At 42.4% G+C, this 13,072-nt stretch overlaps 1 protein-coding gene across 1 annotated transcript in view; it reads right to left on the bottom strand.

The window, feature by feature from the left end:
- The window catches only part of CASR (calcium sensing receptor), a 40,284-nt gene extending 31,940 nt beyond the window's left edge, over positions 1-8,344 (bottom strand). The window contains 4 exon segments of the mRNA XM_023755796.1: positions 1,495-1,842; positions 1,844-2,380; positions 6,235-6,541; positions 8,160-8,344. Of these exon segments, the coding sequence (XP_023611564.1) occupies positions 1,495-1,842; positions 1,844-2,380; positions 6,235-6,541; positions 8,160-8,344 (1,377 nt within the window).
- Positions 8,345-13,072: the final 4,728 nt, after the last annotated feature.

Genomic DNA, 13,072 nt, shown 5'->3' with positions numbered 1-13,072 from the left:
AAATTGCTTTCATATACATCATCTCATTTCATCTTCAAAAGAACCTAGGGTGGTCCTGGCTGGTATTGCTAGGTGGTTAGTATGTTGGCCCGAGCACCAAAGGGTCTCAGGTTTGATTCATGGTCAAGGGCATGTATTTGGGTTGCAGGTTCACCATCTAAAAATCAAGGTACGTTTATCTATCAATAGACACCCAGGTTGCTTTCATATCTTGGCTATTGTAAATAATGCTACAATGAGCTTAGAAGTGCATATATCGTTTTGAATTACTGTTTTTGTTTTCTTCAAATAAAGATGTGGTATATAATTACATATAATGGAATATTACTCAGCAATAAAAAAGAATGAAATCTTGGCATTTGCAACAACATGGATGGACCTAGAGGGCATCATGCAAAGTGAAACGAGTCAGGCAGAAAAAGACAAATTAGTATGGTTTCACTTATATGTGGAATCTAAAAAACACACAAAAACAACCAATCAAAGAAAACACAACAGAAATGGACTCCTAGAAACAGAGATCAAAATGATGGTTATCAGAGGGGAGGCGGAGTGAAGGGATGGGTAAAAAGGTGAAGGGGAATATGGTCAATAATATTGTGGCAAGGTTACATGGGGACAGGTTATTACTAGACTTAGTGTGGTAATCACATTGTAAGGTATATACATGTTGAATCACTATATCGTACACTTGAAACTAATATAATATTGTATACCAACTATACTTAAAAAATAAAAATCAAGATACATATGCAAGACATGAATGGTTATGTAAGACATAAGTCAGGTCAGACTTATCTTCATAAGTTCTATGAAATGAAGAGATTATGATGTCTCTCCTACATGTAATTTAAAAATACAAAACTAGACTAAACCATAGAATGAGTGTTGGAATTCCACTTAAGTTCTGATTATTTTCTATTGTAACTATTTCAGTGCTTCTTTTTGAAATGTCCTGTGTCAAATACTTTTAGGGCAAGCTTTATCTGTACCTTTGACTTGCTTGTGTTCTAAGCTTAAATGGTCTATTGGGTGGTTTAGTACATTATATTTTGAGTAATATAATTGCAAAGTGGTGACTATACACAGTAACACTAGTTTTATGTCTGTTAGCATATGAAATGTAATAAATACTAAAAAAATACTTGTTACAGCAGTATCTGTAAATTAAAGCATTAGAAAAGCATCCTCCCCTCAGTACTAAATCTATCCCAGGATATTAAAAACCTTTTAGGGGCTACACTGTAAGTATTCTGAACCACTAGGCTAAAGGACAATTGAGCCAAAACTTTAAACAGATAATCAAATTAAATTACTATCAATTGTTCAGACTCAGTTGCTTAGACATTTGTAAAGACAATTTGAATTCAAAGCTACATTTAGTGACCTTATTAGGATCTTGTCGTTTTGCGGTAACCATTTTATCCGTTTTGCCCAGATTGGCCAAACTCTGCTTTATTACACAGAGAACTGCTATCTAAGTGAAGGATGTACCTGCCAAGCCTCCACCTTCTTGATGTCGGCACAGGAACCGTTGGTGAAGAGCCCTCTCCCAGGTAAGCACGTGTATATATCTTGCAGGGCGTGAGCAATGGAGTAGACGGCTAAGTAGACATTGTAGGATATCCGTAAGTGTGTATAATCCATGTAAGGGGTCTCAACACTGCTGATGTTCTCATCCCCTGTACAGAGAGGTCGGAAGACAGTGGAGCTGTTGCTTATCCTGCCACCACCTTCTTCTTGACCTCTCAGGAAGGTGTCCATGGGTAATGGTCCTTTAGCACCTTCTTGGAGGTGGCAGTTAAATGTTTCTTCCCAAAACTCCTTGGCAAAACCATTGTGGGGCAGATTTCCTGGGATGGACTTTCTGCAAGAATTCCCGGAAGCCTGGGATCTGCCCGGCCTTCAGACCAAATCCAATAGTGCCTCCGACCACATGGAAGTACTCCGGCATGGCGATCAGAGAAGAGCTGGCCCAGGCCTCACTGGCCAGCCAGATCCTGCCCGTGATATTGCGCCGAACGATCTCCTTGATGAGGGGTTCAAGGTCTGGGCCACTGGAGAAGACGACGATGACTTTGGCTGTGGAATTCTGGATTACCTCTACTACCTGCTGGATCTCTTCCTCATCAGAGTACTGGGAGATGAGTTCACTGAAGTCAATGCAGATGTCCCTCTCCTCGGCTTCTTCTCGGAATTTCTCAATCCCTGGCCGGCCATAGTCGTCATCAGCTGCAATGGTGCCCACCCAGTTCCAGCGGAAATACTCAATAATGTCTGCCATGGCGGTGGCCTGGTGCTCATCATTGGGGATGGTACGGAGGAAGGACTTGAACTGATTCTTATTGCTGAGGAGTCTGCTGGAGGAGGCATAACTGACCTGGAAAGAATACAGAACACAGAATGAATGAATGGGGGAGGTGCTAGGTGAGCCTCAAGGCTGTGTGGAGGTGGCTTGTTGAGCATTTATTAATATAATTTATCAAATATGTTTTTCACTGCAGATATGATGAAAGGGTGAGGACAACCAGAATCTCCAGTGTGAGCATCCAAGCACCTGTCAGTCAGTCTATCAGGGAGCATTCTAATTCGCAGGGGGTGGGTCTTCACAATGCTACCCTCAAAAATGGATCTGGCGGGGGAATGTCAAGGGGGGGGAATAAGAAGGAGACATATGTAATACTCTTTGTAATACTTTAAGCAATATATATATATGAAAAAAAAATGGGTCTGGCCATAAAGTCAGCTCAACAATAGTAGGATCCACTTATTCTTTCACGGAGAGTATTTATGCCCTGCCCCATCATTTCTCCTCACCTCCTCGGTACTGCCTCTTGGTTACACTATACCCATGTACACATCTTCTGCTTGTTGGGTCCAGGTTCTGATATGAACATTTTAGCTCCCCCTTTACTGCGATGAACACATTTTCCATGATTCACTTCTGAAAGGTATAGGTTCCCTTTGGGTTATGAACCTAAGTCTCTTCAGAGGAGCCCCAAGGGGTTCCCCTTTCCTAGTCTGCCTAGTTTCTCTCTTCCTGTCCATCTCTAGTCTCTAGCTGTTCACTCTCTTCCCTCCCCCTTCTCCCCGTCCTCCTCCCCACAGTACTTTAGATAAAAGTATCCTTAATTGCAGTCATTTACAAGAACTGTTTATCTTTTAGGCTCAATTAGTCATTAGGTTTATTAGGCTAAATTTCCCTGCACCACCATAACAATGATATACATTATTAAATGTAGTCAGAAATACATCCTTTCCCGTCCTGGCTTCTCAGTGGGTTCTGTCACCATTCAGAGCCCCTTCCTCTGTTCATTTCAGGTGATGGCCTAGGCCTCTTGACAGGCTTTTAGGTGGGTCTCTAAAACCTAGAGAGGCTGAAAAGGAACCTTGGAAAGCTGCCTTGCTGTGTTTCCACTTTCTTAGACATAGCCCCTTCTATATTTGAGGCACCAAGGGAAGAAAGCCTTTTCTTAGATGGTAAAAGATCATTGCCTGCAGAAGTATCTGAATATCATGTAAAGCATTTGTTAGTACAGAGCTTCTCAACTCCCCTCCCCCTCCAACATTGTGGCAAACACAGAAAATGAGGTTAATGGAAGAGGCTGAGCAGCCCTGGTGGAGGGTGCTCTGACTTAGCCATCCAAAACTTTGAGGGGATCAATATATTGGCAGGCTTTGGCCTATCTGTAGCACTCCTGTGTGTCCTGGCTCACCAGTTAGGAAGTTCCAAGTTATTGGACCATTTCTTCTGAAGAACAAAAAAGCATTTTTATATTTAATGGAATTTCTTTTAGGTAATGAGGGATGTTAATATCACTTTTTCTCCAGTTTTCTAGAGAGATTTTTAAACTTCTTAAAAATATGAAGTTAAAGAAATTTTGGAGAATGCCTTATTAGATATTTATCACCAATTAAAACAATTAATTTCCTATGTTCAGTGTTTTTAAAATGAATTTTTCTAAAATGTTTCTTCTTATCAATGAATCATTTCTATACCAAAACATAAAAGGCATTGGTCTATGAAAAACTGGACCAATCTTGCTAATGGGCAGGCATATTTTTAAAATAAAAACTTTGAATTTGGAAGTTATAATATGAAATTGACAAAAAAATTTTTTGATCAGAATAAGCCCCTGCTTGCTGTACTGTGGGAGTTAATGAGATAGATAGTGAGATTAAATAATTTGTTGAGATGCTCTATTTGCAGACCCAACCAATAGGCTTCTAAATCAGGTTTTTGCAAATGAAAAACCTACTTGGGCATTTTAAAATCCATTCATTATTGCTTACTTCCTGATTTTTGAAAATTTGGCCCAAAAGGGTTTTAAAGGAATACAATTGAAAAACAAACATATCCCTCATGTGTATGTTTCTCTTAAAGAATGCATTCATAACATTTGTCCAGTGGGGGGATAAACACCACTTTTTACTCCCTCCCGCTGCAAAAACCCTTAAAAAAACACAAAATTTTTTTTATTATAAGGGGAGAATTTCATGGATGATTCACTAACCTGTTCTGACCACAATTTATTATGGTTAGAACAGGCTAGCTGGTCTGCTCGTTCCATCCACTTGGTGGCGTGAGTGGCACAGAAATACCACTGACCCCACCCTGCAGAGCTGTGGTTCCCAACTCTGCTGCACATTAGAATTGCCTGGGGAACTTCCCAAACTCCCAACACCCAAGCTGCATCTCACATCAATGAAATCACGATCTCTGGGAAATAAGACCCAGGAATCCGTATCTTGAAAACTCTCCAGTGATTCCAACATGCAGCCAGGGCAGAGAACCACTGCTGTAGATACACTTACATTGGTTTGACTGATAATCACTGTCGTCTTCTCAGCCCTTCTAATATTCAAATTCAAGTTAACGTTATCTTTCATTCAAATCACAAAAAATTAAAATCTTTCCCTTCATGTTCTTTATTGATGACAATTACATCTTATACCTGCTGGACATGAGATCACAACAATCTACTTTAACTGTGTATTGAAAATAATACTGCACCATATGTGAAACTTAAAAGATACACATTTGCATTTTGCCCAACACATTCACTTTGTTAGATCATTTTAGCACAAAAGTTACAGAGCCAGGGCTTCCCCATGGGAAACACCTTTAATTCCCTGAAAGTAAGGATTCGGGAAATGATGGCAAGACTTTCTCAGTTGTCACGTGTATGTAAAGGGATAATGGCTAGCATCCAGCAAAACAAGGACCTCACAACGTAGAAATGTGGATTTATCGAAGGAATTTATAAATTTTAAATATTAGACATAAAAATTTCAAAATTTGATTTTTAAAATGTGATTTAAAATTTAATTAAAAAATTGATATAAGAAATATATCACAATTGAGCTGATTCTCCCACCCATGGACATTTAGGTTGTTTCCAATTTTTCACTATTATAAAATGATGTCATAGATCTATAAATATTGGCATGAGAAAAGGTTTGCTCTATAGTATTAAGGGAGAAAAATTAGGTTATAAAATGACATTTAAAGTTTGCTGTCTTCTTTTTTTGGTGAAAACACTTATCAAAGCACATGTTTCAGTCAATGTGCAATTCACTGAAAATACAGACATCTCCCCGCCTACGCTGACTTCCTACAGGGTGGAGATGCTTCTTCATATACACTCTATAAATAATTGTTAAATGGAATAGAATATTTTCCATTTCTAGAATCTGCAACCAAGTTCCTGTTTTGTAAGAAAACATGCTTTGCTTCTCTCTGAGCTAAATTTCCAACCAGATAGTTGAGAGGAAGAGATGTTTAAGGGAGTAGAATAGGATTAGGGACATATTTGGGGTTTGAACGGCTTGATTAACGCATATGGTCTCATTCCTTTTAGTAAAGGCAGAAGAAAGGTCATTTACTAAAGGAATGGCGTGGAAATTAAAGAACTGAACACCTTGGGGGGGAAAGTTCTATGCAAGGTATACAAAAATAAATAGAAGTCATAACAAAGTGTTACATAAGGTATATTTAAATGAATTTTGGAAGACTTGTGAAGGTCTAGTTGATGTTGATATTGGGGGGGGGGCGGGTCTCAAAAATCCCCAATGGTCATGATCCAATGTCCCAAGTAATTAAAAGGACTTTTGTGTCCATGTAAAGCCAGAGAGAGGAAAAGAGCAAGCTGTTTGGACACTGAGGATGGCAGTCCCCCAAGGCGGTTCTCCTGACCCCAGCCCACACCGCCCCATGTAAGAAGGCCCGGATACCTGGGGAATGTAGAAAAGCCCCAGCAGGTTTGCCACGGCTGTGGAGATGCCCGAGCCGGTCGCCCCCACCACAGCAATGGTAGAGGGGATGTGCTGTGAGCAGTTGCAGAACTCATCAAGGTTCAAAGAATCAATTTTGTTCTGGGCCACAAAACTCAGGGTGGCCTCCAAGGCTTTAGAAACGGTGTTGCAAGTGTCGAATATCCGGTATCCCAGCGTCATGTTGGGAAGAAGGGCCGGGCTGCTGTTTATTTCCTCTATGGCAAATATCATAGCTTGTAACCAGCGAAACCCCCGGAAATTGTACCTGGAAGAAAGAAGAAATGGAAGAACATGGAAGGCTTTCCGGTCACCTACTTTAGAGTAAGGACTGGGCAAAGCTGGGTTGGCTCTGTTACTTTTTGGTTTCATGACCTTGGGTTCTTTGAGACTCAAGGTCCTCTCTGTAAATGGGGATAACACAGACCTCATAGGGTGGCTGGGAACAGGCGATAATTATGCAAAAGTCTCAGCATGGTGCCTCACAGAGTTAGGGAATAATACAAATAAAGACTGTTATTAGTAACAGAATTAATAATTTGTATCTGACTCACCCAGCAAAGAATTTGAGGTTCCTTGGTAATATAGAGATTTAAAAAGAAAAAGGACTAGGGAAAATAAAAATAGATTAGGATTTTAATATGTAGGAGCCCAAGAATAACCTCAGATTTGCAAAGTCACAAATTTAGACCACGAAAGTCCTGGAGGTCAAAGGGGAAAGGGAAATGGGTGGTGTCCCCTTTGTAAATAAACAAGTAAGCAAATATTATGCATAGAAAGGTTGTTCACAAGCATTGGTTCTTTCTGGGTGGTGGAATATGATTTTAAAATTGTGTGCTTTTGGTTTATTTTTACTTCCTCTTTTTAAAAAATGAGCATGGATTGCTCTTCAAAGGACATTGTTTTAAGTAAAAATCAAGCAAATTAACCCAGAGAAATAGGGTCAGTGACATAGTTTTATCCTCTGAAGACTTGGCTCAGAGTCAAGGCTCCAAAAATGTGCTGAGTCAGTGTATCTGTGCCCCAAACAACTCTGCAGGTTCTCCCTTTGCATCGTGGACTGTACTACTTGAACTCTATGACAGGAGGTGAGAAATACAATCTCCACTATATCATTTAGGGTGCTGAAGGTCCTGATCTAACTTTTAATGTCTTCTCTTAGTCATTTTCTTTATGTTTCTGTTATTTAATTATTTGTTTAAAATCTGAAAAGTTATGAAGAGATATTATAGACTTTTTCATTACATAAAACATCTGTACTGTTAAGCTAATTTTGCTATCTTTCTTAATATAATACATATTATTTAATGTGAAGCTTCTTGCTTGATCTTAGGTATGCATGTGGCACATGCACAACTCTGACCAGCAGGGTGCAGCAAAGGGGCTCCGGTCCACATGGGTTATGTGAAGGATATAATCAGGATCAGTAAAATTCTGCACTTAGTTTTTCTGAATTCATCAGAAACATGTGAGAATGTTATCTAATTTGTGAGCTCTCACTAGCACATAAATAAAATCCATTTTTTTAAAAAAAATAATCCTACTTTTCATTTTCATTTTTCAGCTACTAGGAAGACCAAGGAAAGTGTTGGATCACTTTTGGAAGTTGCAAATCTCAAAATGAAGGTGCTATTCTCTCTTAGAAGATGGGTCAAGATTTGGGATGCAGTAATGGTCTCTGATGTCCAAGTTAACGAAGGTGATAATATACTTTTAGAAAAATTTCCTTAAAAAGTCAGGGTTGGAGGATAATAAATTTCAGCGTGATTACCAATCACCATTTTTGAAAAGAGAAAACCAAGTTTGAAAAATTGTTTTGGGTTTGGTACAGCTTTTCTCTAACCACCCAGAAGAGAAGAGATTTTTGACTTGGCTCCTTCCCTTACCTGATACATTCCACAGACTCTGGCCTTGACTTTAGATCTTGATCTTTGGCTGCTACTCCAAAATGAATAGGAAAGAGTCCCCCGAGGATAATGTCCCCTTTCTTCTGAGCTCGCTGGTCGGGCCCATAGGCAGAAGTGTGCCAGGTAAATGCCAAGAGGATCAAACAGCAGCTATAAAGCGCCATAGTTCTGCTTCCTCTCCAGGGGGAGAGACAAGTGCTGAAGTTTGGTGCAGTTCACTCCTTGCGGTGGGGGCACATGCCTACAGAGTGATTAATAACAGAATGGAAGTCGTGGTGTTTGAATGTCTGTTTCTGCCGTTTCCATTGCAGACTAGTAAGGTGGATGGTCCTTGAATCTTTAGAAGCCACATCATGTAGAGACTGCTGTGAGCCTTTCTAAGAGAAAAGAGAGACAAAATGAATTCAACTAAGCCTAAATCTCCATCTTGTTATGACGATTGCAACAAAGGTGGCTCAGAATTTCTATTTAGAGAAGCCGTAGGGTAGCAGGGGAAGGCATGGTTCAGAATCTCATTTTTATAGCACCTCATATAAGATACAGAAAAGTTTCATTGCTCATGTAGGAGAAGGACTGTGTTCAGTTGTGAGGGCCACATTAAAAAATATATATATTTTATTTCAGAGAGGAAGGGAGTAGGAGAGATAGAAACATCAGTGATAAGAGAGAATCATTGATTGGCTGCCTCCTGCACATCCCACAATGGGGATTGAGCCTGAAACCCTGGCATGTGCCCTGACCAGGAATCAAACCATGACCTCCTGGTTCATAGGTCGACACTCAACCACTGAGCCACACTGGCTAGGTGAGGGCCACATTTTAAAGAGGCCATTGATAAGCTAAAGCCTCCATTGATGTTGCTGCTGGATTTTAATCCATTTGTCCTTCTGTGTAATTAATATATAGGCAATTGGCAATTCCTTGTATAATAATAATAATACCTTATTGAGCACATATGTTCTTATGAGTCATATTTAAGTTTACATCTGACTTTAAATCAAACAAAAATGTCAGGAAGGCCAGTTATTCTTTATTATGGTAGCCTCCCTTTTTTGTGCTTCCTCAACACAGATCTCTGGTTACAATTTATAACATGACACTCCACAAACCTTTGAAGACTAGTTCTTGAAAAGGATGCAAATAAACCAAGAGTCCAGTTATGTTCTACAAAGCTCAACAGCTGGATCTGCTTTAGCATGGCTGTCCTAGAAGGAACTCTCTGTTCTTCTCACTCTATACTCTCTATTATCCACTCTGTGGGTCAACAATTACATGTTGATGTCAGCTACACAGCCTCCCTTGAGTTTCAGGCCCAAGCATCCAACCACCAACCGGACATCTGCACTTGAGTGTTCCACAGGTGCTTCCAACTTGTCCCTCCACCATTTTCTATCTCAACAAATGACATGCCATCCACGAAGACACAACATAAGGGTCATCCTTATCTCCTCCCTCTTCTCATCATTGCCCTTCATATTCAAACAAGCATCAAGCCTCTTAGATTGTACTTCCTAAATATCTCTGGAATCCTCCCACTCCTTCCCATTTCCAAGGCCATGTTAAGTCCACCAACATTTCTTACCTGGATTTCTGCAACTATTTCCTCACTGGCCTTCCTTCCACCAGTTATGTCCCTTTGCAACCCACTGTTGCAAATCATTTGAAGCCATGGAACAAGTGGTTTGGAGCACCGGCTCTGAAGTTAAATGTGGCTTTGAATCATAATTCTACTATTTCCTAACATATGACTTTGGGCAAATCACTTAACCTCTGTGATCTCAATAAAATAATGCATAGATATCCATTAGCAAAGTGTAGCTAGTAAATTCACAGAAAATGCCAGTTGTAATGAGTACCTTTCCAGCCTCACTTTTGCTAAATTTCCCCTTGAACTCCCCACTCCAGCCATAGTGAACTTTCTTCAGATCCTCAAATGCACCAGCTTCTTTTATTTAAAAAAAATATTTCAGAGGGGAAGGAAGAGAGAGATATAGAAAAATCAATGATGAGAGAGAATCATCCTGCACGCCCCCCACTGGGAATTGAGCCTGAAACCTGGGCATGTGCCCTGACCAGAATCGAACCATGACCTCCTTGCTCATAGGTCAATGCTAAACCACTGAGCCATGCCAGCCAGGCCACCAGGCTTGTTTTATATCCCCCAGACCTCATACATGATGTTCCCCTTATTGGTCCATCTGGCCTAAACTTTGTCTGGAAAACATCTGCTTATCTTTCAGATGTCCATAACTTCGGAGGCATGGCTGAGGGGTAGCAGTGAGGAAGACATGGTGAACTGTGAGGCCTTTGTGTAAATGGAGAAAAGAGCTCCTCTGGGGGCAGACACAGTCCTGGGCCAATGTGAACCTATTGCCTGGGGAGTGAAACACAGGCTGGATTTCCACCTATGCTAACACCTCAGTTGTGCAATAAGCAATTTATAGGACTTTTCAAGGAGGCCTTCCCTGAACCCTCAGACCAGGTAGGTCCACCTGTCATAGTCTTTTATATCTTGGATCTTGGAGTTCCCTTCTTGAAAGACTCATCAAACTTTATATAATTATATGCATAAATGTCAAGCTCTTATCCATTGTCATATGCACCCCTTGTCTCTTAATATCCCCACCTCCTCCTACAGCCATTCAAGAAGAGGGTGCTGAGCCCCACATGGCATGAGCAGCCCAGCAGATAGATACTCAGCATTCATGGAAGGGCCTCCAGTAATGTCTGAACAATACTGACCATCCCGGTTCTCTAACTCCAGTCCTGTTTTTAGATTTTTTGGCTTTATTCCTTGGGTCTTAGTCATATATTCAATCATCCTATCTAATAAAAGAGTAATATATAAATTAACCATCACTCCATCACAAATATGGTGGCGTCCACTGAGCTGGAGCCAGCAGGAGGTTTGGGTTGCCCCCGGCAATGGAGGAAGCCAAGCTTCCCGTCTGCCCTGGCCTGCACTGGGCTCCGCCCAAGGCTACAAAGTTTCAATTATAGAAGATAAATAAACCCCAGATACCTGATGAAAAAAAAAAAGGAGAGGCTGGGAGCTTGGATTGCCAGAGGGCGTGGCCAGCCTGAAAATGGCCATCAGTCCCTCACCCAGGCTGGCCACACCCCCATGGGGTGAGGGTCCCTGCTGGGGGGCTTGGCCAGCCTGAAAACAGCCATCAGCCCCTCACCCAGGCTGGAAAGGCACCCCAGGGGGAACCCCACCCTGAAGGGGCTGTGGCCAGCCTGCAAAACCACATCAGCCCCTCACCCAGGCTGGCCAGGCACCCCAGCAGGGACTTCCACCCTGAAAGGGGTGTGGCCAGCCTGAAAACAGCCCTCACCCAGGCTGTCCACACCCCCATGGGGTGAGGGTCCCTGCTGGGGGGCTTGGCCAACCTGCAAACAGCCATTAGCCCCTCACCCAGGCTGGCCAGGCACCCCAGCAGGGACTTCCACCCTGAAAGGGGTGTGGCCAGCCTGAAAACAGCCCTCACCCAGGCTGGCCACACCCCCATGGGGTGAGGGTCCCTTCTGGGGGGCTTGGCCAGCCTGCAAACAGTCATCAGCCCCTCACCCAGGCTGGCCAGGCACCCCAGTGGGGACTCCCACCCTGAAGGGGGTGTGGCCAGCCTGCAAAACCACACCAGCCCCTCACCCAGGCTGGTCAGGCACCCCAGCGGGACCCCCACCCTGATCCTGGACACTCTTCAGGGTAAACCAGCTGGCCCCCACCTGTGCACCAGGTCTCTATCCTAAATAATAAAAGGGTAATATGCAAATTGACCCTAACAGCAGAATGACTGGGAATGACTGGTCACTATGACACACACTGACCACCAGGGGGCAGACGCTCAATGCAGGAGCTTCCCCCTGGTCAGTGCGCTCCCACAGGAGGAGCTCTTCTCAGCCACAAGCCAGGCTGAGGGCTGCCAGCACAGCGGTGGTGGCGGGAGCCTCTCCCACCTCCTCAGCAGTGCTAAGGATGTCTGACTGCAGCTCAGGCCTGCTCCCCGCTTGCAAGTGGACATCCCCCGTGGGCTCCTGGGCTGCCAGAGGGATGTCTGACTGCCAGCTTAGGCCTGATCCCCCGGGGAGCAGGCCTAAGCCAGCAAGTGGACATCCCCCGAGGGGTCCCAGAGTGTGAGAGGACACAGGCCGGGCTGAGGGACCCCCGAGTGCACAAATTTTTGTGCACCAGGCCTCTAGTACATTTAATAAACACACATGCTAAGGCCCAGGGATAAAAAGTAACAAACACCTGCCTGTTCTCTGCTCTCAGAATCTCCCAGTCCAGGGGCAGGCACTCTGGTGTAGAGGATTGCATTTTACCTCAACATCCAGAAATGAGAAAAAATATTATAACTTTGTTTTCAATGACTAAATTCCATTTTTTCTCCCTAGCACTTAGCACAGTGTGAAATAGTAACCACTGAATAAATGTTTGTATGAATGCATTCGAAAATGCACTTTGGAGGGAGACAGAAACTAGCATTTACCAGTCATGAAGCAGGTCCTTTAAACATTCAATGTATTTTAAACTTCACAATGTAAAGAGGGCAACAGCACCAACTTTACTTTCTAGTTGTGGGGATAGATTCTCCAAATAGTCAGCTTAGTCAAGTGAGAAATTCTGACATTGAGTTAAAAATGCCCCAAGAACTAAATTTTAAGGAGTCCGGTGTAGTGTACTGAATTAAGAGAGGGAACATTATAACTGGCTTGGGTAAGTCACTAAGACCTGTTAATTTTTTCCTGTGAAAGATTAACTACTTAGAAAAGTTTATTAACTTCATTAGTCCATTCAAGAGAAAACTCATGGCAAGAAATAATAGATGAAGGGGAGATTTCAGGTCAATTTGCAGTAGTTAACTCCATCAGTCTAATGTAGTCTCCGA

The sequence above is a fragment of the Myotis lucifugus genome, unplaced genomic scaffold (assembly GCF_000147115.1).
Source record: "Myotis lucifugus unplaced genomic scaffold, Myoluc2.0 scaffold_84, whole genome shotgun sequence".
Taxonomy (NCBI): Eukaryota; Metazoa; Chordata; class Mammalia; order Chiroptera; family Vespertilionidae; genus Myotis; species Myotis lucifugus.
Note: the sequence above shows the minus strand (reverse complement) of the source record. Positions and strands in the feature narration are given on the sequence as shown.